We start from the raw sequence: 25,313 nt of genomic DNA on the forward strand, positions 1-25,313 counted from the left end.
AGGAGTATAGGGGTGCCTTCTGTGTCCCCGTTCCCCCAGAAAGAGCACACCGACTGGCTCATGTCTGAGCCCAGACCCATCAAACCTCTCTTCAGGACACTGTTCCATTCACAGCTTTGTTCACATGAACCTTCAGACATTAGAAGTCGCAAACAAAGGTGCCATTAACCAGGGATACTATGAGAGGACACACTCATGTGGGCATCCAAACGATTGCCCTCTCTGCTCAATGTATAAAGGGATGTCTTGACTCCAGAGGATACCCATTAGCCTGGCCCTGGTGTGTGTCCCCCACTGCAATGCGACGTTACTGTGTCCCCACTGTCTCTGCGCTCGTCTGCGTGTGTCTGGGAGCATAACCCATGGTTCTTTGTGCTGAGATGCTCTAGGATTCTTTCCCAGTAACTTGTGGGAGAACTTTTCTGGCCTGTGGGAAGTCACTGGAGGGCTACCAGCACCTGAGCGATTTAGCCTGCATCCTCATTGCAAAGTGGGTGGGTTCCAGCTCAAGTTAAAAGGGAGCCCAACTCTACTCCCCACACCCAGCTGGGTTAGCTAGCCTGGGCTTAAAGAACCTCCAAGCCACAGGTTTTTGTGTGTAGACAGTAGTGGGCTTTGGGCTAAAACCTGGGTAAGAGCCCAGATTAACTCTGCAGTGAAGACATGCCCTGCATGGATCATCAAGAGGATTAGTGATGAGACATGGGCTGTACTCCCTTCCCTGCTGTTCCCTCCATGAACTAATCCATTAGGCCATTACCCTCTCCTTCCTCAAAACACAATCCTGCCACAACCCCATGAGAAGTCAGTCAGCCTCTGACGGCTAGATGGAGGGGCAGCTGGAAAAAGTACATATTTAGTTTGATTATATGTAGTTTAAAAAAATCAGATGTGTACATGTATATAAATCACTGCAACAACTGTATATACTTGCTTGTAGCCTCTCTCCACCTCCCACTGTTATCACCATCTATTTGTAGTATGGTAGAACTCACAACCCCCAATCAAGGATCAGGGCCCCATTGTGCGAGGGACCGTACAGACAAACAACAAGGAAGACTGGCCCTGCCCCAGAGAGCTCCCAACGTATATGTCAGGCAGGACACAACAGGCAGATGAAACAAGAAAGCAGAGCTGAGAAGAGCAGAAGTCACAGTTGCTACTTGTCTAACCAAAGCCAGGGAGGAGTGATTTACATGCATTTATATATATATATTTTTTTTTTAAACAGTGAGGGTGACTAAGGGCTGGTCCACACTAAGCCCCCAGTTCGAACTAAGATACGCAAATTCAGCTACGTGAATAACGTAGCTGAAGTCGAAGTATCTTAGTTCAAACTTAAAGGTACTTACCGCGGGTCCACACGCGGCAGGCAGGCTCCCCCGTCGACTCCGCCTACTCCTCCCGCGGAGCAGGATTACCGGCGTCGACGGCGAGCACTTCCGGGATCGATTTATTGCGTCTAGACAAGACGCGATAAATCGATCCCAGAAGATCGATTGCTTGCCGCCGAACCAGCGGGTAAGTATAGACGTACCCCAAGTACTGGAAAACACTTCCACAGGAAGTGGTAGATTCTACACCTCTTGAAGTTTTCAGATCAAGACCGGATGCCTTTCTGAAAGACATGCTTTAGCCAAACACAGGTTTTGGGCTCACTACAGGCCTGACTGGAAGAAATTATATGGCTTGTGTCCAAGCAGATGATCTGATCTGATGGTCCCCTCTGGCCTCAAAAATCTATGAATGCTGGCAGAAGCAAGTTTTAAGGGAGGGTTTAAATGGAGAATATGATGGCTGCCTTAGGAACTTCGATGGAGAACTTTTTCCAGGCTTGGGAGATGGCACTGGAGAAAGTGCTGAGGTTTTTGAGGACCAGGGGACAGGTGGCCCATCAAGGTTGGCACCACTGGCAGAGCGAAGGCAGGGGCTGATAGCTAAGTGTGATAATAGAACGAACAGATGGGGGCGGCTCACTTTGCATCTGAGTTCTACTGTAATATCAATATTTAATTACTAATAATCTTTTGCATAGATGGTTGGGTACTTTTATTTCATTTCTCTCACCTTATTTTGCCTAAACAGACATTGTAGGTGAAATCCTGGCCCCATGGATGTCAGTGGCAAGACCCCTAGGGACTTCTGTGCAGTCTGGACTTCACCCATCTCTGAGTAGCTATTCCTAAACATGGCCTTTTGGTATTTTTAAGGGGAGAAATCCAAGTCAAAAGAAAATCACTCACCAACAGCACTGTTATATAAGGCCCTGATCCCGCTGAGGACCCTCAAAAGCAGCATAGTCCAGCAGATAAGGCACTGGAGTCAGAATCAGAAACCTTAAGTTCTATTCCCGGCCCTGCCACTGACCTGCTGTGCGACCCTGGACATGTCCCTTCACCTCACAGTGCCTCAGACATATTCGATGATCACAAAGGTCCCTTCTGCACTCAAAATGGATGAACGTCATCTACTGAAATCAGTGGGAAATGATGGCACACGGCACCTTGCAGGAGGTGCTTGAAAGCTCACAGGATTGGGTCCATAAAGGGCAGCTTGTTGTAATAAATCTCTGTCCGTGTGTCACCCTACAGACACCATCACAACAAAACACTGAGTGTTGTTTAATACAATCAGAGCAGTGGCTGTGCATTGGGGGCTGGAAAATGAGCAGAGACAGATGCAGGCTCCAAACCTACATAGGAGTGGGAGGGTCCAAGTGTGATAACCCCAGCGCCTCAAAAAAGTTATGGATCAATTTTTTAAAAAAAATCTTTCTTTAAATACTTACTTCAGAGACTATACAGACCTTTGTAACCTTCCTGTCAGTATCTAAACAAGGATCTTAACAATGTTATCACTTTTTAAAACACATCTATACTTCAGTTCCTATCCCAGACAATTGGCAGGTAACCAGTTAATAAATTCCTTCGCCAGACTGTTGAATAGACTGGCCTATGGTCAAAAGTGATGTCACACCGATTCAATGTGCTATAATTGGAAAAACCTGGGTAAAGCAACCGCGTGTGTTTTACTAAATAAAGATCGCATTAGAAGTCTCCTGCTTTATTCACCATTGTGTCTACCTTGTTCAGTAGCAAAGTGGGATTTTCTGTTGCCCTTTCTTCAGTGATTTCTACTCAGAATTTGATGCCAATTTCCAGATGTGTTTCAAGCCAGGAAGTCAACAATCAGGCTGGATAAAGCCTGTGGGATTAGCTACACATCATCATCTGACACACACATCCTTCCTGTACCTCTCTTTCAAAATGGGGCACGCCCCTTACACCCCCCCGAAAAAAAAACCATGTAGAGAAAAAGGGTTATTTTATTCTTCGATTTTTTTATTTATTTTTGTGATAATTTCTTTAAAAAAAAAAAAAAAAACTCAGTCCACCAAAGCCCCTGAGACACCATTTTAAGGATCTTTACAATGATGGAATGTTTATACAACAGAGAACTCGATTTGACGGTGGTAGGTTCCCTCTCTGCGAAATGGCTCATGAGAGGCTCCCCTCCTCTTATAGCTAGCCAGCTGCAGTGCTGCTGACTAACGAATGTCACTTCTCCTGGTACTGTTACAGGAAGCCCAGGGGATAAAAAGCCTTCAAAGAATTCGCCCTTCGAAGAAAAGGGAGAACAAACGTTTTTTCCAGGTTTGGCAAAGCTAGTTTCAATATACTAAAACCAAAATGAGTGACAACAGGGATGTGCTTTATCTGAAGAATAACTCCAAAGAGAATTATCCTAACAGTGATACATTTGGAAATAGCAATAGGATAATATATTGTGTTTATGTAGCACCTCAGCTGAGCACCTAAAAGCACTTTCAACCCCACCACTAATGTCTCACAGCATCTCTTAGGGCTGGTCCACACTACCCGCCCAATTCGGCGGGTAGAGATCGATCTTCTGGGATCGATTTATCGCGTCTCATCTGGACGCGATAGATCGATCCCAGAAGCGCTCCCCCGTCGACTGCGGAACTCCTGCTCGCCGAGAGGAGGAAGCGCTGTCGACGGGGGAGCCTGCCTGCGCTGCGTGGACCCGAAGTAAGTAAATTTAATTCAATATAGGAAACGTCGACTTCAGCTACGCTATTCTCGTAGCTGAAGTTGCGTTTCCTATATCGATCCCCCGCCCCAGTGTGGACCAGCCCTTAGAAGTGAAACCTCATTTTACAGATGGGGAAAAGCCACAGGCCTTGATCCACCCTAGCACTGTAGGGTCCTATCCACAGAGAGGTTAAGTGACTTGCTCAAGGTCACACAGCGAAGTTGGCGGCAGAACCAACTCCCAGTCTGAAGTTCACACCACTAGCCCATGCTGGATTTAATTATGTAATCTGCAGTCACAGCCAAAGAGAACACTGAGAACACAGAGAACACATTTTCTTTTAAAGGAACATTAGACGTTTAAAAATTGCAAAGCAACAACCATTTCTATGTAAACTGCTATTCTTTTTCATCTCAAAAAAGGAACAAGGCATGACAAAATTAACACCAGATCTCCTCTCCTCCAAACCCCGGCTCCCCCAACACCAACCCTTTTTATTTACTCCCTCAGTAGTTCTATTTTCACAGAATACCTGAAAGCAATTGCCAAAACAGGAAAACAGGCGCCTATTTGAAGGGAGTATTTGGGAGTAACCCTCCACGAAAATTACTAGAGATAGGCTAGGAAAATAAAAGTAGGGCATTAACAGCGGCCTTATCTTCTTTTTCCATGACTCTAATGTTCTATGCATAAAGGCCAAAAGGCTTTGCATATTGTTCTGAAGAAGTGATCACGTATACTGCAGTAGTCTTCTATCTTTATCGTTTACTTTTTGTGGGTAGCAAATAGAGACGAATATTGAAATGTATGATCCCAAAGCAGTAAATATTCAAATACAAAGGACAAAGGCAAAAAAGAAAATGGTGTTCAATGTATTCAAATATATAATAATACTGTCACAAACACAAGTCCTTATTAGGGGGTCAAAGGGCACCAGGACTTTCTGGTGCTGAGGCATGTATACTGGACTCAGTAAAAATAACACAGTGTCCAGCTAGCAAGACAATATGGCTATTTTTCACTCCCTAGCACAATAAGGCTCTCCACTTTAAGCAAGCCCCATATTTTATTGAAGCAGATGTTCATACAAGGACCATGGGATCCAAATTTTCAGAAATGACTAGTGATTTTGGGTGCCCAGCCTGAGATGCCTTAAAGGGGCCTGATTTTCAGAAAGTTCTAGTCACTTCTGGAAATTGAGGCTCTGGTGACTGTACCATGGAGCAGCTATAGAAAGCCCTGCCGCTACCAAAGAAAATGGAAGAGTGACATCGCTAGCAACACTCAGCAAAGCACTGGTATCAGTTGCATGGGAAAACTCATATACCTCCCACCATTATCTTCCCAGTCATTCATATCTAGGCAAGGAGCTTGATACAGATCAGTTGATATTCTTACGGGTTCTCCTTCATTGCATTATTTCTCTCAATACTGGTTGTTAGTGCTCTTTCAGCGACATCTGAAATACACAGAGACACTTTCTGCCATCTCACATTACATCTCATCTTTAATTTGCTGCCCACTGTCACCCCAGGAACTTGCAGCATTACTAATTACCTGGTATTACTGTCCTCAGTGGGGTCTGCAACATCTCCCTACTTAGTAAGCAATGGACTAAGTAATTATGCTAACCCATTGTGAAAATTCTCAGCCTACATTTCTTACCCTGATAAAGTGAATTAATGAATGGCTAACTGTTCTTGGGCTGCAGTTCACATCAGTGTGAGCAGGGGTCAGACTTTAGCATTGTGGGGCTGGGCAGGGCTATTTGCTGACTCGCCCTGGCAACCAGACCAGCTCCAGCTCAGGGCTATAAAAGCCTGAGGGATTCTCTGAGGAAGTGCAGCTGAGAAAACCCCTTTTATACAAGTACAGTCCTGCCTCAAAAATCTAAAAATAAGGGCAAGCCACAGGAAAGGAGTGAGTTTTTGGACAATATCCTATTTAATAGCTGTTTGTGTATATGTGTCTGGGGATGAGTTTAGGGAAGGGGAGTGGGGTGGGGGGGGAAGAGCCAGGGGACTCTGTCCAAGCAGAACGAAATAAAGACACTAGTTTAAGTATTGCTTTACGACTGAACTCCTTGGGGGAGAATTGTATGTCCCCTGCTCTGTTTTACCCTCATTCTGCCATATATTTCATGTTATAGCAGTCTCGGATGATGACCCAGCACATGTTGTTCATTTTAAGAACACTTTCACTGCAGATTTGACAAAATGCAAAGAAGGTACCAATGTGAGATTTCTAAACATAGCTACAGCACTTGACCCAAGATTTAAGAATCTCAAGTGCCTTCCAAAATCTGAGAGGGACGGGGTGTGGAGCATGCTTTCAGAAGTCTTAAAAGAGCAACACGCCAATGCGGAAACTACAGAACCCGAACTACCAAAAAAGAAAATCAACCTTCTACTGGTGGTATCTGACTCAGATAATGAAAATGAATATGCATTGGTCCACACTGCTTTGGATTGTTATTGAGCAGAACCCATCATCAGCATGGATACATGTCCCCTGGAATGGTGGTTGAAGCATGAAAGGACATCTGAATCTTTAGCACATCTGGCACATAAATATCTTGCGACGCTGGCTATGACAGTGCCATGAGAATACCTGTTCTCACTTTCAGGTGACGTAAACAAGAAGCAGGCAGCATTATCTCCTGCAAATGTAAACAAATGTATTTGTCTGAGCAATTGGCTGAACAAGAAGTAGGACTGAGTGGACTTGCAGGCTCTAAAATTTTCCATTGTTTTATTTTTGTACATAATTCTACATTTGTAAGTTCAACTTTCATGATAAAGAGATTGCACTACAGTACTTGTATTAGGTGAATTGCAAAATACTATTTCTTTTGTTTTTTTTACAGTGCAAAAACTTGTAATCAAAAATAAATATTGAGCACTGTACACTTTGTATTCTGTGTTGTAACTGAAATCAATATATTTGAAAATGTAGAAAACATCCAAAAATATTTAAATAAATGGTATTCTATTATAGTTTAACAGTGCGATTAATCATGTGATTAATCGCGATTAATTTTTTTAATCACTTAGCCCTAATAATAATAATATTTTTAAATGAGCGTCCAGGGCATCCCTTATTATGGGATGGGCATTCATGTAGACTATTAAAAATCCAAAGAAAAAATATATAGCACTTCCATATTTCCAAAGTGCTGTGCAGACAATAACTAGTCCCTTTAGCAAGCCTATGAGATGGAGAAATATCATAAGTACCACCATCCCCATTTTATAGGTGGGCAAACTGTGGCCCAAACAGGTTGCGTGACTTGCCATATGTCATAAAGATAATAAGCGTCAGAGTCAGGATTAAAACTCAGAACAACCTGACTCCCAATCCATGCTCATCCCCTAGACCACTGTGTCTCACAATACCTCTCTCTTGCCCTCGGTACCTAGCTTACTGGCCTGTTACATACTCACACTATCCTCATGTGACCAAACTTAGCAGCCTGCCGCAACAGATCTAAAACTCCAAAAGGTTGATTATAAACAAATAGTGAAGATGTAAGATACTGATCAAGAAGACAAAGATTGTAAAATACTGATCAAGGGCGGAAGTAATTCTTGAGACTGGTATTTTGCCCAAAGCCAAGGACAATTTATTTGTCTTTAAACCACCACACACTTCCCTTCCCTCAAAACCAGGCAGCATTAATTTGATTTCTTGCATAGCTATTGCCTAGTTGAACAGGGTCCTTCTAGTTGCAGTTACAAAATCATTTATTAACCAACAGAACGTGTGAAAAAGATCAGCTGGGTTTATCAATATCTGTATTTATCATCTGTAAATCATTAGATGTTGCCTCGTAGGAAAGGCTTCATGTAAACAGATACAATCAAGGCTAATTTATCTACGCCACTTTAAAGGAAGTGCTGGAAATCCAGACAGAGCGGGTGATTCTTTCCAAAGCCCTAGTGCTTACAATCAGGGCTGAGATACCACTCAGAGGCCTTTGGGGGTAATGCAGGACTTCCCAATGAATACACTTTTCAGGCAACTAAAAAACAAAAAAGTCTCTCATATATAAAGTTATTTGTAAATCACACAAATGAAGACTTCTCAAAACAAGCATTAAGCCAGTAGATATAGTCTGCACACTTGGGGGGGATAGGGAGCTTGGAATGAAATGCTGGGACCCACATCTCCCACCCTGAGCCACAATCAGCCTTAAGGCACTTTTCTTCTCCTCAAGTAGGCCACAGATATACCGTAGATTCCATACTGCTGAACTGGGTACCTCCCATCCACCTCCCTTCCTTTCTTCTCTCTCTTTTCTATCAGATAAATTCACATAAGGAAAACTAATAAAGGAATAAAAAATTCCAGCTGTAAAGTTGCGCATGTTTTCTCTTTCTCGCTTTATTTCTTATATTCCTCCTTTTGTTCTCTCCTTCCAGTTCCATATTCGTCCTCCTGCTATAAAGTACGTCTACACTTCAAAAGAAGATCAGTGGCAGCAAGTATCAGAGCTGGATTAACTGACTCAGGCTTGTGCTACAGGGCTAAAAATAGCAGTGTAGACATTCGGGCTTGGGCAGGAGCTCAGGTTCTGAAACCCAGCGAGGGCTTGGGTCTGAGCCTGGGCTCCAGCCTGAGCGCCTCTGGTTATGTCTACACTGCAATTACACACCCGCAGCTGGCCCATGCCAGCTGACATGGGCTCGTGGGGGTCAGGCTAAGGGGCTGTTTAATTGTGGTGTAGACGTTGGGGCTTAGCCTGCAGCCTGAGCTCTGGGGCTCTCCCGCTTCACGGGGTCCTAGAGCCCAGGCTCCAGCCCGAGCCTAAACATCTACACCACAATTAACCACACCTTAGCCCAAGCCCCTTAGGTTAAATACATTGCTATTTTTAACCCTGTAGCATGAGCCCGAGTCAGCTGACCTGGGCTCTGAGACTTGCTACCATGGGTCTTTTTTTGCAGTGTAGACAGACCCATAGTGTCTCTCTCTCTCTTACGTTGTATCTATTTTTTCCTCTTTATTAAAAAAGGATGGCTAGTTTTAGGCCCAGTTCCCCTCTACTCAAGACAAGTTAATTGAACAGTGAACAACTCTGGAATCCTCCTAATGTTTTCTTTAGTTATATAGCACAGCCTCCTTTATTCTTGAAAAGTACATTAACTTAATTTTCTGTACCTGGCACAACGTTCCTCAATTTACTTTTCTTTCCAAGCATCAGTTGAGTGGTAAAGCAGGTTTAATTTTGCAACACTTATTACGATGAAATAAAAAATTGTTTTCCCAGAGCGTCCTACCTACAAAGAATCATAAAATGCTTTCTCTCGGGTCTAAGTCCTGTGCCTGTGACATCAGAACACTGCTTGCTATCAGCATTGCAAGCACAAAATAGCTTGATGTGAAATTCTCTCAAACCAGCTGGGCTATGAATATTTACAAGGTGACATCTTCCCATCCCTGTTCCAGCAGTTATATTTTTTTTTAATGTTGAAATCAAAACTAAGGACAACGAAAAATGGACTTTGTCCATTTATTAAAAGAACACTGGTGTGTTTGGGAATGGAGGGAAATCAAAGATAAAGTGACACCTTCTGTTTATTTGGATAATTGCACTTTTTTGCGGTCAGTGTCACTTAAGCATTCATGCACTCCTTTCATTGCAATCTAACACATTATGCAATATGCTTCTATGACCCCCAGCTTAGAGGAAATCGCAGGGTTAACATTACTCCATACTGTGGGGTTATTATTAAGTGCAGCGATGTCTGTCTCCAACCCTGGACCACAATCAGCCTTAAGAGACTTTCCTTATCCCAGAAAATATTCCCCTCCATAACCAGGCCACCCGTGATCCTGAAAATGTCTTTGCTTGTAAACGGATCAATATTTGCTTGAACATAAGACCAATTGTTACTAAACGTGGTGCATTTCAGTGCAAAAAGCTACAAAAAAAGAGGACTGATATTGAAGTCACAATGAAGTGCCAAAAGTTTTCAAATTTCAAGCATTTTGGATATTCTTGCTAATATTTCATCCAGCTCCAATAGCAATTGCTGATTATGACGACTAAGGGCATATCTAAAAAGAACCTAAACAAAATTTTCAAAATTATTCTCCAAATATGTATCAGGTTTTTACATTATAAGTAGAATATTTTCCTGGTGACAATTATTATTCTTATTTATTATTTGTTTTATGGTAACCCATTGGAGCCTCAGTCATGGACCAGGAACCCCTTGTTCTAGGTGCTGTAGAATCAAACACAGAAAAGATGGTCTCTGCCCCCAGAGAATTTACAATCTAAGACAAGTGACAGAAGGTGGATATAGACACACACACGGGGGCGGGGGGGAGGGGGAAGCACAAGGGGAAAAAATTAGATAATATTGCCCGTACTGTCTAAACTGTTTGATGTGCTGTCATGCAATTCATTATAGGCTGACAGTTTTATTTTTTAAAGGCCATTACAGGCATCAAACTGATAAGAAAAACTTTTTAATGTAAATTTGTTATCCTTAATCTTTATGGATACAACTCTTTTAAAAACTGGTTCATTGGACATAGCACTCTGTCTGTGCAGGCAGTTTTCTATTGTTAGAAAGCTTTCGGAAACTAAGAACTCAATAAAAGGTTATAGCCAATACTTTTTAAAGTAGTTACCTAAATTTAGACAGCAAAGTTAGGCACCTATGGTCCCAACCCTGCAAACACTGGTACCTGTGTTTAGGGATGTATCCTAGGCCAGGTCTACCTCTATCTTAGGCTGCAGCTTACGGCAACCTAATTATGTCAGTGTACAAACTACAACCTTGTCCCGCCGATGTAAGTGCCTTATTACACCGACATCATAACCCCAACTCCACAAAAGGCGTAGGGCTTATGTTGAAGTTAGGGTGGCACAGTGTCTGTGTAGACACTGCGTTACTTGCATCAGCTGTTGGCTCTCAGCATCCCCCAACACAGTCCCTCTTCAGTAGGTGGAAGTGCTCCTCATGAGGATGTGCACCTCCAACAGAAGGAGGATTATGTGGACATCAGCCGCTGCAGTAATTACTGCGGTGGCTGTAAGTCGAGCTAACATAGGTCGACTTCAGGCTATAGAGATACCCTACGTGTTTGCAGAATAGGGGCTCTGGTTAGGCGCCTAACTTTAGGGATCCACCTCTAGAAGTTTTGGTCTATATTTTTATCCAGCTTTTAAATTCACAGAATCATAAATTAAGAGGAAAACAAAATTTAACGCACGTTAAATACTCTTGCAACTGTAAACATGAAGTATTCATGAAATTTTACCTGGATCTAGGTGCGTGAATGATCCAATGACAAAGTCCAGCGTAGAAACAGCCAGCAGGAAGAGCAGTAACAGTTGGAGACGGATTATCCATTTAACACCAGCCAGGTTAATTCCAAGCAGACCTAGTAAGACTGCCAGTGAAATGCCTCTAACTGCCCAAGTGCTACTGAAACCCAGTAAGTCGGAGATGGATTCCGCAAACCCGGTGATGTACATAGCACCTGCAACACACTGAATGACATTTAAACATAAACACCCCCAGCGCAAGTACTGCCTAACATGCCTGATCAGAAGGATGTTGGATGGCTCAGAGGATTGGTGACAAGATGCAGAGTATTTCACCCGTTAGTTTCAGCCAGTCCAGGCTGGTATTGACTGAAGGTTGTTACCATCTGATGGCTGCACCGTGGTGGATCTGAGAGGAGTTTGGTTATCTCAGTCAAGTCCCTGCAGGACAGGCGCCACATCACAATTTGCACCCTTGTTAATGTAATACCCACCCACTCAGGGTGGTGTTCTGTCCCCCTCGAGTGGTGGCTAGGCCACCCATAGAGATTGCTATGGCCTTCAGTAACAAAGCTGGGCTTTTAGCTCAGGCAATAGAGTCCTGGGTTTGATGCCCACTGCCAATGACCCACCCACAGCCAAAGCGTAACTTTAGCAGAGAGGCTGAGGATTCCCTGGGCCAAACATTCACATGGAGACTAAACACAAGAATGAGGTATGTTGGCAGGATAGTGTAAGAAAGTTTGGACCTGTTCCGTGGGTAAATAGGGGACTTAGGGCTCTGAGACTGTCAAGCTACCTACCTTTTACCAGCTCTAAAATGCACCCTTTTTTAAAACAACAGAATAAAACTCACCCCAGAGACACTGAGCATCTCCTGAACAATACTCTGAAGTGAAAGAAAATACGTTTGCCCAAATAAGAGCACATCTCTGTAATTTCTTGTTTTCCTTTCTTTCTGTGGAGCACCTGCTTGGAGAATGACTGATTGCTTCCCACTTTATTGTTTTCAAGGTTTTTAACTCAGTATTTAGTTTGGATTTAAAGTTTGCTGTTCCACCGGTTCCCTGTCTCTTTACTGGAACATAGCCTGCACTTCTGATAAGCGTGTATTGTGCAACTCAAGTTCCATGAGCTCTGGGGAGAGCAGTTTATTTTTCTTGATGCAGAGAAGGACTTGTGTTCTTCACTGGATGTGTGTGTCTGCAGGAATGGAGTTCCAAAGCTCAGGGAAGTGTGTGCAGGTTAAGGCTACAATTGATGCCAGAGAGAAGATACAAACCCAAGCAATCCTTTCCCTGCCAAACCAAAGTGGCACTACTGGATTCAAAGAAGAAGGCGGGGGTTGGGAAGAGAGAGGACTATTATTCACTGTATAACTCTCTAAACTAAAACTTCCCGCCTTCCTATTATAGCTGACATTTCAGCGACAATCCTTTTCAACGTGCAGCTGATACCAAGGGTCACATTTCTAAAGTCAGGCCGGGGCAGTTACGTGTGAACATCAGTGTGCACCAAACGTATGGGTTCAAAAAAACCAATGTGTGCACGTGCAGGTGTTACAAATTGGTGGCCCATATGGGTATTTGAACTGCTGTGGACTTCTCAAGTTTAGGATGAACTTCCTCAGCCAGGGTGAGTGTGCAACCTATGTTGACACAGCATGGCTCTTTGTCCCCCTCTAATGGTCAGGCCATGTATACAGCTTTGAGTCAACCACTATCTCCTGACTAATGGTCCTTGTCCTTTAGTCCAAGCAGTAGAGGCTCATGCTTTTAGATCTAGTGGTCCCAGGACAAATGACCCAATCTGGTTAGTTAGTCACAAAGAGCACAATCCAACTCCCAGGGAAGTCAAACAAAAGACTTCCATTGACTTCAACAAGAGTTAAATCAAGTCCTTAGTAACTAGTGATTAACAGACCATAGATCACATCCTTTGCTGGGGTAAATCAGCACTGCTTTATTGACTTACGTGGAACAATACTGATTTCCACCAACTTAGCATCTGTGCATTCATGGACAGGTATTTCCAGGCAGACAATGAGTGCTCGCAATGCATCCATGTAATTGCATATGCTTAGTTTTGAAAACTTTGCCCTCAATATGTGTGTTTAATACAGAGAATTTCTAAAAATATAATTTATGAAAGGACGTCTAGTGTTGTGATGGGATATTCACAAAAGATTGCATTTGAGACTTGAAAAGAAAAGTAGAACCTGGCTCGAAACAAAATGCATTAGCCTGAAAAGCCTAATACAAGAAAGAATCCTGAAAGCACAGAGAAATGCCATATAGCTGTTTGCAGGGAGCACTGCAACTTAGGATTTCAGGGTTCTTTTCAACTGATTAACACCAGTTTTTGGAAGGAGTTAAATAGGATCCTTCTACTTTCATAACAAGGCCAAGTAAAAGGAAACAGTATGTATATTGCAAAGGATAATTCAGAGAGTGGAGAGAAAGAAGGAGCTGCTGCGAGTCTCAACGCTATCAGTGGCCTTGAAGCAACAGCCTGTCTTTCCTTCGATAAACCCTACCTTCGCCAGAAGAATGAAATATTTCTACGCATATAAAGGTATTGCTATGACTTCTACAGTGGAGCCAATTTCTTCATAAATGCACCATGGAAATGGGTAATTTTTAAATGTTTTTGAACTATCCTCTCCCCCCCACCCCCAAGATTTCTGCCTTCCATTTAGCAACAGCTTCTAGAGGTCACCAAACTGTGAGGCAGAGGAAAGTTTTTGCGGGACAAGCGGCAACACCATGCGGTGGAGCTCAGGGCGGGAGCACCACCTCCACCCCCTCAATCACCTCAGCGGGCCACCCAGCCTGTCTGGGGTAGGGAGGAGTAACCAAAAATTGTAATTTCAAGTAGGGCCCAACTCTTTGGCATTAACCCCCCCAAATTTCCTCCGTGCCCCCCTTGGGGGGTCGTGCCTCTGATTCTGAGTCTCACGGTGGCTGTAGTTTTAATTGAAAGGAGATCAAACATTGATTAGATTGCCAAGTCTTACTAAATAAAATGCGTTGTCCGCCATTACAGGAATTTTCTGGTGTATCCCCAATGAGAGCTCGTGTAGCCCTAGGGGTATGCGTACCCCAGTTTGAAAACCACTGGGAAAAAACACAGCACTGCTAACCATCTGCAGTTCCTCATCTCTCCAAACCCCACACCCCCACATAAAATGTTTGTCTAGGTAAATCCATGGTCTGCCAGAGCCCAGATTCTATGACCTCAGGACACGCTGCACAGCTCAGTTGTTTTCCCAGGCAGGGGGGGAGATTGGTGGAATTATAGGGCAAAAGGCTGGGGGAAGTCTTTTTCTTACATGTATGACTTTTTTGCATGCCCTGGCTTGTAACTATTGAATTTGTATTTTATGTAGACTTTTCAAATTGGCCAGGCTTTTAAAGACAGCTGCAAGCTAATGCATTTAAATGAACAATTCTTCACTGTGCATGACCTTTTCTGGTATTTCTAATCTCTTTATTTTTTTCAATTGCTATGGGCATTAATAATCACTTTTCTATTAGTAGGGATAGTTGTTTGTGTTTCTTAACCTTTAATTTCAATCCACCACTTCAGTGGCACATTAGGGTTTCTCTAAAAACAAAGAGCTGCAAAACTGTGCACAAAATCAACTACCCATAAGGTCCTCCTCCACATGGGCTCTGGGTCCTCTCCACTTCCCCAATGGCTCAGACACTACTTTGTCTCCAAACCACCTAATCTCTTTTCCCCAAGTGCTCCTCCTACTCCTCCACCCTCATAAGGAAACATTTAGTACGCTATGGGCAAATGTATAACCCCACAGCTAATCTGTAGAGTTTGTATTGTCCAGTTGGCCACCTAGGCTTTTTCCTCTTCAGTTTAAATATTTCCTTGCTTGTAGATGAGCTGTCTTAGCTATGGCATTTTTTGTGTTTCATTCTATTTTGGTCATTGTTCCCATGACCAGCACCTCAGGACAGCAGAGAGAATTCAGACTGTGTCAGAGATGGCTCCATACATGGGGAGGGAATCATTAGCCTCCTCATTAGCATTCCCCCTGTTCAAACATGACAGGACTGATCTGTACTCTTTGATGTATTGCTGTAGATGAGTGACAACAAGCCTGATCATACTGAGAGGAATGGAATTATATGACTACAACTCTGCTTTTCCATGCCACCCTCCTTCTCAGTGGGATCATCTTATTTATTTTAGAGCGTGGAAGAAAAGGACCAAGGGCGTGCTTGCAGTAACAATCATTTTTACCTGACCAAAAATATAAAGGAGGCCAATGGTCCCTCCAACTTGACCACCGAGGACAGTAGAAATCATGGAATAGACTCCTCCACTTCCGATGCTGCACCTCTCACAGACCCCAATTCCAGATAAGACAGTTACCAGGGCAACCACGACAACAAAGGACACCAGAAACATGCCCATTAAAATGCCGGTGTTTCCCTGTAATGGAGAAAAAAAGACACCGAAGAACACAAGGAAAATTATTCAGGGTAGGAAAAAAGACCCATCACCCTCTGAGATTCCAGTTAACTATAACACATTGTGTCAATTCATTGTAGGTTATTTTATATTCAGATTAAATAAAACACACACTTCTCACCTGTAAATTTAGCAACCACAGAAATGTATGTTAATTGTAAAATTCTTGAAACATGTTCAGGTCTTTGAGGTTTAAGGGCCGTCCTTTTGTTGTGTGTATGTGCAGCGCCTAGCACAACAGGCTCTTGGTCCATAACTAGGACTCCTAGATGCCACCGCAGTACAAATAATAAAAATAATAATAATATTTATCCCCACTGGTTCTTTCTAGGAAATTCTACCCTTATCAACAAGTGAGTGAGGGTCTCCTCAAAAGAGCCCTACTTTGTATAAATTCCTGAGGGCATCAGGTTATCTCACTGATCCCTCGACCTGAGATTTAACACACCAGGGTGTTATCAAGGGCAGATCACTACTCAGCTAAAGTTTCACAGTTACAACTCCCTTATAACCATGAATAATCCGCCACAAGGTAAAAAGAGCGGGGGTGGGGTGGGGGGGAGGGAAGACATATTTTGATTGTTACAAATACTGGTTCAGATAAACACAAAACAAAAAACCTCAGCACCCAAAACGTCCTGAAATAAAAGCCTGGATTTTCAAACTGCCCATTTCTTAGGCCCCTAAATGATCGGATTTTCAAAAGGGCTCAGAACCCAGCAGCTCCGATTGAGATCAAATGCTTCTGAAAATCTAAGCCACTAAGAACTACTATGTTGCTAACACTCAAACCAATGAACGACAAAAACAGAAGGAAAGACTGAATATACAAGAGAAAAAATAAACATGTTATAAGTAATTGTTTGCTGGTCGTTAACTGGACTATACACCGTCTCGTCTGACGCAATATCTCAGTCCACACCCATGTGTTCCTCCAGCTTTCCGCAGATGCTTGGGACAGTCCTGCTTTCAAGCAAGCCTGTTCAGTGGCCTGCAACACGGAAATTGGCTCGCCTCCTGGTGGTATCACAAGCGGATTTGTGCAACCTGTGACTTTTCACTTCCTGATCTAGAGCAGAGGTCCACAAACAGCTGCCTTGGCATATGGCACTGGCTTGTTCTCTAATTCCCAGCTGCTAAGGTGCATTAACAGACCTACCTTAAATCCCTTTTCCATGTATCCAACCGCTGTAGCTGTGTTATGAGATGGCAAATGGGCGAGCAGGTCATCTGTATTAGAATCCAAGAACCCCTCGGCCCACAGGTTTACAAGGAAACCCAATTCTTCCCAGAAACATGTAATGCTCTTGCCACCATGTGCCATGGAGCCTTTGGTGACTGCAGCAGGTAAGTCAGCTTGTGTGCCTTGATAGCCATAGAACCAGGCCACATATAGCCCATGGCCTCCCACCAGCTACAGCTTTAAGAGACAGCATACCTTGTGTGCCTTCAGTTTGAAGCTTGCCACGTTTGGTGGGCTTTTCTATTCAAGTCAGAATTCCAAAAGTGAAATAGAATTAGAGACTGTTCAGTGACTTCAGGGAGTCCCGGCATCAAATACTTCTCCTGTGAGCCCTGTTCTCAACATCTTATGCTTGTTCTTCATGCTGTAGAAATCTCTTTTCCAGGGTCAAGAGAGTCTCTTTATGTTCCTGCTGAACTTCCCCAGCTAGTGTAACTCGCTGATCTCTGAATCTCAGTCACTTCCCCTGAAAACTCATCCAGGACCCAATGCCAATGCAGAGAGGATTGGAAACCTCTCCCTCCCCTTCCCACCCCCACAGCGCTGCCCCATTACTACGGTAAGGTTTTGCATAATTTCTCTCCGCTGATGGCTGCCAAGCTGCCTCTCTCCCCATTCCAGTGGCGCTTGTATCTGAGGACACGCTGGCCTCTGGCACCATTTTGTTTCTTATCAGCGACAGGCGGCTGCTGCTTCTATTTTGTGCTGGTCTAAGTCCCAGATCTTTCTGTTGTTGGTGAGTTTTAGTTTTTTTTTTTAAAAAAGAGAAACGTATCCAGGATGTTGCTGTCATTGTGAAATCTTATTTTGGTTCAATATCCTGCTGTTTTAGGTGTTGATTTTATTGGATCAGTAGAAAATGAAGCCAGGGTTCATTGTGAATGCAGCTGCTAGCTGGGTCTACATCACATGAACCCTTATAATCTAGTTTTGTTTTGTTTTTAGATAAAGGAACAATTGTTTCTTTGCCTCAATTATGTACAGTCAGGTTAAGACAGTACTGAAAACTTGCATTTTTTTTTTAAATACACTGAAAAACTTTCAATAGTTTTTTTTTTTAACTGGTAGCAAATAACTTCTATTAATCATCCAGGAGGGATAGCAGCTCTTCCCCACTGCTTGTGGTAATGGATAGTCCATTTGGATCTACAGAAGAAAAAGTCAGTAACACAGACCCTAAACACCAGAATTCATTCTTGCAATGCATCATGGGAAGGAACGCCACACTCAGGGATCAGAGCAGCATGCAGAGCAAGAGAGAAAACTGGAACACTGAAGCTTATTTACACATGCGTGACAGGACATGCTACAGTTGAGACTAAAGGCCCAGTGTATCATTAGTATTATTATCTAATACTTCAATGTGGGCCCAAAGACCTCCAGTAAGAATCAGGGTGTCTCTCGGTGCTGCAGAAATATATAGGAAGACGTGACCCCTGCTGTCTTGAAAATTTTACAATCCAAGGCCCTGATCTTGCAATCAGATCCATGCAAGCAAACCCCTGTGCTTGTGTGAAGCTCCAGTGACTTCAAGGCCTAATACTATTATTTTCAATCGCTCCCCATTTCCCTTTTAAAAATCCTCTATTTGATTTTTTACCTTATTTATTGACTGTGCCACCAGTACCTTTCTATTAAATAGCAAAGGGAGGGATGAAGGCAATATGATGGTGTTGATGAAGGGCTTATGGAAACCTTTCTGACATCTCAGTTGAAATTGATGTGGGAAAGGGAAGTAAACGATGAAAAAACTCACCTATTATGCCTGGCTAATGGGTATCAGTAAAGGGCCCTGGGTAATCCAACTGGGAATGAGGATCTTTCTGATGATGTGACACGTGTGCTGGCAATGGACTATCAGATTTCATAAGGCAAGGATTGGGCCTGGATGATTCATGGAGGAGAGACCACCAAGGAAAATCATGGCAGCTGAAGGAAGTTACACTGGTGATTCAGTAGGCAGCAATCAGCTTTCTGAGTCAGTAATGAACTAATCCCCTAGGTGGAACTAAGGGAGAGGGGGTTTCTGGAGGTTCAGTCTTGAATGAAGGCCTGGACCCTTTTGGTCATTGTAGACCCCAGGACAATTCTCACAAGAGTATTGTTCCCAACAGCCAATGTGGGAACTACACTGGGCCATTGAACCAATATGCCAAATGTAGATGATATAATCAGGAAGTGAGCTAAAGTGGTTATGCTAGGGAACTGAAGGCACTCAGAACCTGGCAGGACTGGGTTAAATGTTTCCCCTGCAGATTCAGTTGGATTTGGTCGTATCTACACTTCCTTGTGAAGTAATGCTATATGTCTTTGAACAGCTGCTTCATTTCCTCCCAGTAGTGGCAACAGGATTCATCGATATCGCTTTATTACGGGCCTGAGTCGCCTCTCAGACTGCATAACTTCGTTGACATTATTCCAAATATACCCTGGTGCCGTGGGAGATCAGAACCTGGCCCTGAATTTCTCTCCCTGTAAAAACACACAGTTCCCTACCCTTTCAGAAGAAAGGCGCTATATCAAATTCTAGATGTTAAAAGTTTCTTCTTGTACCTTTGAGAACAGCTGGGCTCATGACATTAAGTCCAAGGTTCAGCTCCAACATTCCCTCGGGAAGCTTTGCTTTTCCTACATGGAAGCTGCAGGGAACAGCACAATTTACTGAACGAGACTGGATCCTGCTTCATGCTGCAGTATCAGGCTCACTCTTAAAGCCATGACACTGGGATATATGCTACCCTTGAGCCACGCATGGGACTCTCCTGGCTATCAAGGAGAATGTTGTGCAATCCAGGGCCCTTTAGTCAGAACAGCAGGGTCTCCATTTAAAACTGCCATGTTAGAAATACGACTGTTTCAGCGCTGCTTGGAGGAGGACAGTGGAGGATGTGTAACCATGGCAATACATTTTACCTGGAAAGTTATATTTGGATACACCATTACACATGGACTTTTCTATAAATTGTCAGGATTGTTTGGCATTTGCAGAACAGCGCATTACAGAGAAAACGGCCCCAGCCTCAGTGTATTTTTAAACACAGTCATTTACATTTTCAGAAGAGCCGGAAGAAAAACCAAGAGATTTAACCGATTCACGAAGCACAAAATCAAACACAACTGTGGTGGGGGAGAGAATAACCTACTACTTAACCCACAGTGTCACCCACTTTGTCCTTCACTCACCACTAGCCATCCAGTCCTCAGAAAAAGAACCACTCCAAAAATGTTGATCATGCAAGAAGTAAAGACGCCATCCCAGGTTCCAAAGAGCACTGGCTCCCAGACGAACAGCTGTATCTTCCACCAGGGTTTGGTCTGTGTCTGAGATACCTAGAGGAAAGTAAAACCTTTGGTTATCTCCATGCTGTCATCTGGGTGACTGCAGAAGTGGCACAGTGGCCTGCCAAGACTCCTACAACAGGGTGCTCTGCGCATGGCTGCTACAGCGTCGCTTTGCCTGACGTCACCCACAAAGAGCAGTATATCAAGGGAAAGGGGAAACCTTCAGTGATGGGACAGGACCACGAGGTCCACAGATCCCCAGCAGTGCCATGAAACTATTGCAGGCTCCACAACATGGATGCAGAAAGCACCACTATTTGGCCCTTAATCTGCTCTCTCTGTCAGACAGAACTCAATCAAACAAGTAACACCACACCGAAGCACAAAAAAACGGTCTCTACTGTACAGAAGGCAGGGTCACAACATCTCAATCAATCTGGCACAGGACGCTACATGTAAAAGCTATACAGTCAGGTTTTTATCAGGCACAAGAAGATCTGTTACAGGAGCTGCCAATCAGCAGGTTCCCCATTAATGGAGTCATGGTGGAGTGTACTTGGGCTCTCCTCGGGTTCCCATCCCTCAGCTGTTCTTTTTAGGTGACAAATCTGAGGAACTATCCCAGACTGAGGTGTCAATAGAGGCAGTTTCAGAACAAATTGATAAATTAAATAGTAATAAGTCACCAGGACCAGAGGGCATATGCCCAAGAGTTCTGAAGTAACTCAAATATGACATTGCAGAGCTACTAACTGTGGTATGTAAACTAATGCTTAAATCAGTCTGTATGCCAGAAGACTGGCAGATAACGTGATGCTAATTTTTTTAAAAGGCTCCAGAGGTGATACTGGCAATTACAAGCCAGTAAGCCTAACTTCCGGCAAATTGGTTGAAACTATAGCAAAGAACAGAATTATCAGATACATAGATGAACATGATATGTTGGGGAAGATTCAACACAGCTTTTGTAAAGGGAAATGGTGCCTCGCTGACTCTGAGGATTTCAACACACACATGAAGAAGGGTGATCCAGTGCATATAGTGCACTTGGACTTTCAGAAAGCCTTAGACAAGGTCCTCATCAAAGGCAAAGTAAGGAGTCATGGGATAAGAGGGAAGGTCCTCTCATGGATCAGTAGCTGGGTAAAAGGCAGGAAACAAAGGGTAGGAATAAATGGTCAGTTTTCACAGTGGAGAGTGGAAATAGCAGGATCACTCAAGGATCTGTACTGGGACCAGCGCTGTTCAACATATTCATAAATATTCTGAAAATGGGCATAAACAGTGAGGTGGCGAGGTTTTCAGATGATACAAAATTCTCAAGGATAGTTGAGTCCAAAGCAGACTGTGAAGAGTTGCAAATGGATCTCACAATACTGGATGACTGGGGAACAAATGGCAGATGAAATTCAGCTTTGATAAGTGCAAAGTAATTCACACTGGAAAACATAATCCCAACTATACATACAAAATGATGGGGTCAAAATTAGCTGTTACCACTAAAGAAAGGGATCTTGAAGTCATTGCGGGCAGTTCTCGGAAAACATCTGCTTGCTGTGCAGCGGCAGTCAAAAAAGCCAACAGAATGTTAGGAACCATTATGAAAAGGATAGATAATAAGACAGAAAATATAATAATGCCACTATATAAATCCCTGGTTAAAAAGATTAGGAGTGTCCATCTTAGAAAAGAGACTATTAAGAGGGGATATGATAGAGGGCTATAAAATCATGACTGGTCTGGAGAAAGTGATAACAAAGTGTTATTTACCTTTTCACATAACACAAGAACCAGAGGTCACCAATTAAATTAATAGGCAGCAGGTTTAAAACAAACAAAAGGAAGTATTTCTTCACACAATGCACAGTCAACCTGTGGAACTTGTTGCCAGGGAACTTTATGAAGGCCAAAACTATAACTGGGTTCAAAAAAGAATTACATAAGTTCATGGAGAATAGGCCCATCAATGGCTATTAGTCAAGACAGTCAGGGATGCAAACCCATGCTCTTGGTGTCCCTAACTCTCTGACTGCTAGAAGCTGGGAGTGAACGACAGGGGATGGATCACTCAATAACTGTCCTGTTCTGTTCATTCCATCTGAAGCATCTGGCACCAGCCACTGCTGGAAGACAGGATAGTCAGCTAGATGGACCATTGGTGTGATTCAGTTTGGCCATTCTTATGTGCTTATGACTAAAGGCTGGGAAGTGCTCTGGGTTAACTCATCCTGCTCCAGCAAAGGACATGTCCACCACCTTGGAACACTTCTGCTACAGCACATGCAGTTTACATGGTGACAAGCTGGAGAGTGAGTGGGGAAGGAATGTAATGCCTGGGCAGAATATGGAGTGATGCTAAGTCAGCTTCCGCATGGTTAACCGTGGCTCTCCTCTGAAAAGTGACTCTATAGAAAAGGCATCAAGGTTCCATGATTATTTTCCCTCAGTGACTATCAAACTATTCAAAGACGTTTTTTCTAACTGCCAGCCCTGCAAACTCAGCCTGGGTTTCTGAAAGACAAGGTGGGGGTCTTTCTTTCTCATGGATCAGCACCAGTACCAAAGGTTCCACAAGCCAAATTAACCCTTTGGTTACACATGTGCAGTCCCAACATTTTTGCTAGATTTGTACATATGTAAGTGGTGGGAATTTAGTAAGCAATTCTGCTGAAGCTACACAAGAAGAAAGAGAATCCAGCTCATTCATAGTCACAGAGTTTAAGGCCAGATGGGACCACCAGATCATCTAGTCTGACCTCCTGTATACTACAGGCCACCACCATCAGCCAGCGCCCACACACTAAACCCAACAACAAAAATTAGACCAAAGTATTACAGCCCACAGGAGACTAGACTATTATGTGCTATAGGCAGAGAATAGGAGGGAGAGCATGCACCAGTGCTCGAGGACCCCACAATGTCAGGGAAATTACTCTCTCTGCGTTGGCTCTGCAGGGCTAACAGTACAAACTTTTTTTTTTTTTGTCATTACAGTAAGCAGATACCTAACTTAGCTTGTTATTTAAGTGAGTGTTACTGGCTGGTTAGCACTCTTGACAAATAAGGGCACTTATTTAGGCACCTAAATGTGGACTTAGAAGCCTAACATTAGGCCCCTGTTTTTGAAAAGCTCAGCCAAGGCCAATACAGTCATAACAGAAGACTGCTATTAACCATGGGTTTGCTTCCTAACATGCTATAACTTTAGGCATATACAGCATAACCAATATGATCGCAATGATATAGAGTCATGCAGAACTGCAGGTAACAGAATAACTTTAACACTAAAACATTCATTTTTAACAGTTTCAGGTGTGTCAAAAAGCTTTAACCCACTGTCAAGTACAATACACAGCATTCCAGGGTACAGAGTAACTGGGTCCTACATAGGAAAGCCATCAAGTGAGCAAATTAATTTGGAAATTTTTTTTAGGGGAACTGGAAATAAACAACATTTAAAAGACTTTACTAATGATTATGTTATTGCTATTTGTTGGTGATTCGGTAAGTGGTGCTGACGTGGTTACAGAACCCAGGCCCCCCGTCTGATGGCAAGGGTTCCTATGTCATTAGAGATGGGGTCTTTCAGAAGAGATGTAAAATCAAAGTCTCGACAACATGCAATCATCAAGGCACTTTTCTGTATGACCTAGTTAACCCCTGTATCCTAGCCAAATTCTCACCCAGGTACCTCAATTTTCCAAGCTGTTTAAACAAGACTCGGTTCCAGACTTTAGCCCATCCTCCTTCAAATTATGGACCATCATGTTTGGTAGTAGAATCTTAAAAAAAAAAAAAAAAGGCCTACAGACAACCAGACAGCAGCAATTTTCCAAATGTTACCAGAGCTGCCCTTGGAAAGAGCTGTCTGAGACTCTGTGCTGTACTGTGAACCATTCACCACACTCAGTTGTGCTCCAAGCAGAAGTTTGCAATGACTCTCCTGCATGGCCTGAGGGGCAGGGAGTAGGGCCCCAGTTCATTCCTTCAGCTGCTTAAAACAAAAAACACAAACCCACCCCCTTTTGGTACCAGCATGGCTAGAATCTCATAGTGGACGAAGCCAAGAGTTAGAGTTTGGGGAAGGTGACTATACCCTATACCGCTCTCTGGAAACCAACACAGAAGACAGGCCCCTTCCTTGCCTGACATCCAGACAAGATGTTAATCCAAGGAGTCTCATAGAACTTCCATGGACCGGACCAGACCCTGCAGAGGCTACTTTTGACTGGATGAAACATAAGACCTTGAGAAAGGGTGACCATCTTGCAACTCTGATGGATCTCACTAGGGTAATAAGGTATCCATCATGTTCAAGGCCTAAGAAGGAATGAAAACCTTTCTTACTGAAACACGTGATTTTGACATAACCTGATTAATTTCAGATATTTGTTATGTCAGTTTATTCATCTGCCAGTTCATGATGACATCACAAGGGGCTGAAGATGGAACTCAAGAGATTAGTGGCTTGGGGAGAAGGAGCCTTTTCAACATACCTGTTGTGCTTCCTCGTGGAACAGCTCTTGCACGTGCGTGTCACTCCTCAGGCCAGCAGCGCTGCTCAGCACAAACATTTTATCTTTTATGTTAGAGCTGTATGTCCAACGTGCAGCCATAATGCCAATCACAAGTCTGGGGGGCAGAGTATAAGGTCAGCTATTCCTCTCAGACAAATTCCTGTTGCGCTGAAATCTCCACAGATGAGGATTCATGGTTTTGTTACTCCTAGTCAGAAGCGCTGGGGAAGAAAAAGAAAGACAAACCTACTGTAATTTTCTAATTCTGCAGAAGACAAAGAAGCGCAAATCTGCCATTTAAGCAGCACCATCCTTTCAAACCATACCCTTATAATGACACCAGCATGTGAAATATAGGAGCTGCCTCTAATAAGGCATCTTGATAGGGCATGTTTAGTATGAAGACAAGAAAACAAAGTCCTGACCTCAAATTATTTTATTATTT

The 25,313-nt window shown here is 43.3% G+C and overlaps 1 protein-coding gene across 1 annotated transcript in view; it reads right to left on the reverse strand.

Annotated features, from left to right (window-relative positions):
- Nucleotides 1-25,081, reverse strand: part of SLC12A8 (solute carrier family 12 member 8) — an 85,736-nt gene extending 60,655 nt beyond the window's left edge. Inside the window, exons 1-4 of the mRNA XM_029910471.1 lie at nt 24,848-25,081; nt 20,253-20,399; nt 15,596-15,787; nt 11,329-11,560 (exon numbers count right to left, since the gene is read on the reverse strand). Of these exons, the coding sequence (XP_029766331.1) occupies nt 11,329-11,560; nt 15,596-15,787; nt 20,253-20,399; nt 24,848-24,967 (691 nt within the window). The 5' untranslated portion in view covers nt 24,968-25,081. The remainder of the gene's footprint in view (nt 1-11,328; nt 11,561-15,595; nt 15,788-20,252; nt 20,400-24,847) is intronic.
- Between the last annotated feature and the right edge of the window lie 232 nt (nt 25,082-25,313).

The sequence above is a fragment of the Terrapene carolina genome, unplaced genomic scaffold, assembly GCF_002925995.2.
Source record: "Terrapene carolina triunguis isolate 2854851 unplaced genomic scaffold, T_m_triunguis-2.0 Scaffold62, whole genome shotgun sequence".
Lineage (NCBI taxonomy): Eukaryota > Metazoa > Chordata > Testudines > Emydidae > Terrapene > Terrapene triunguis.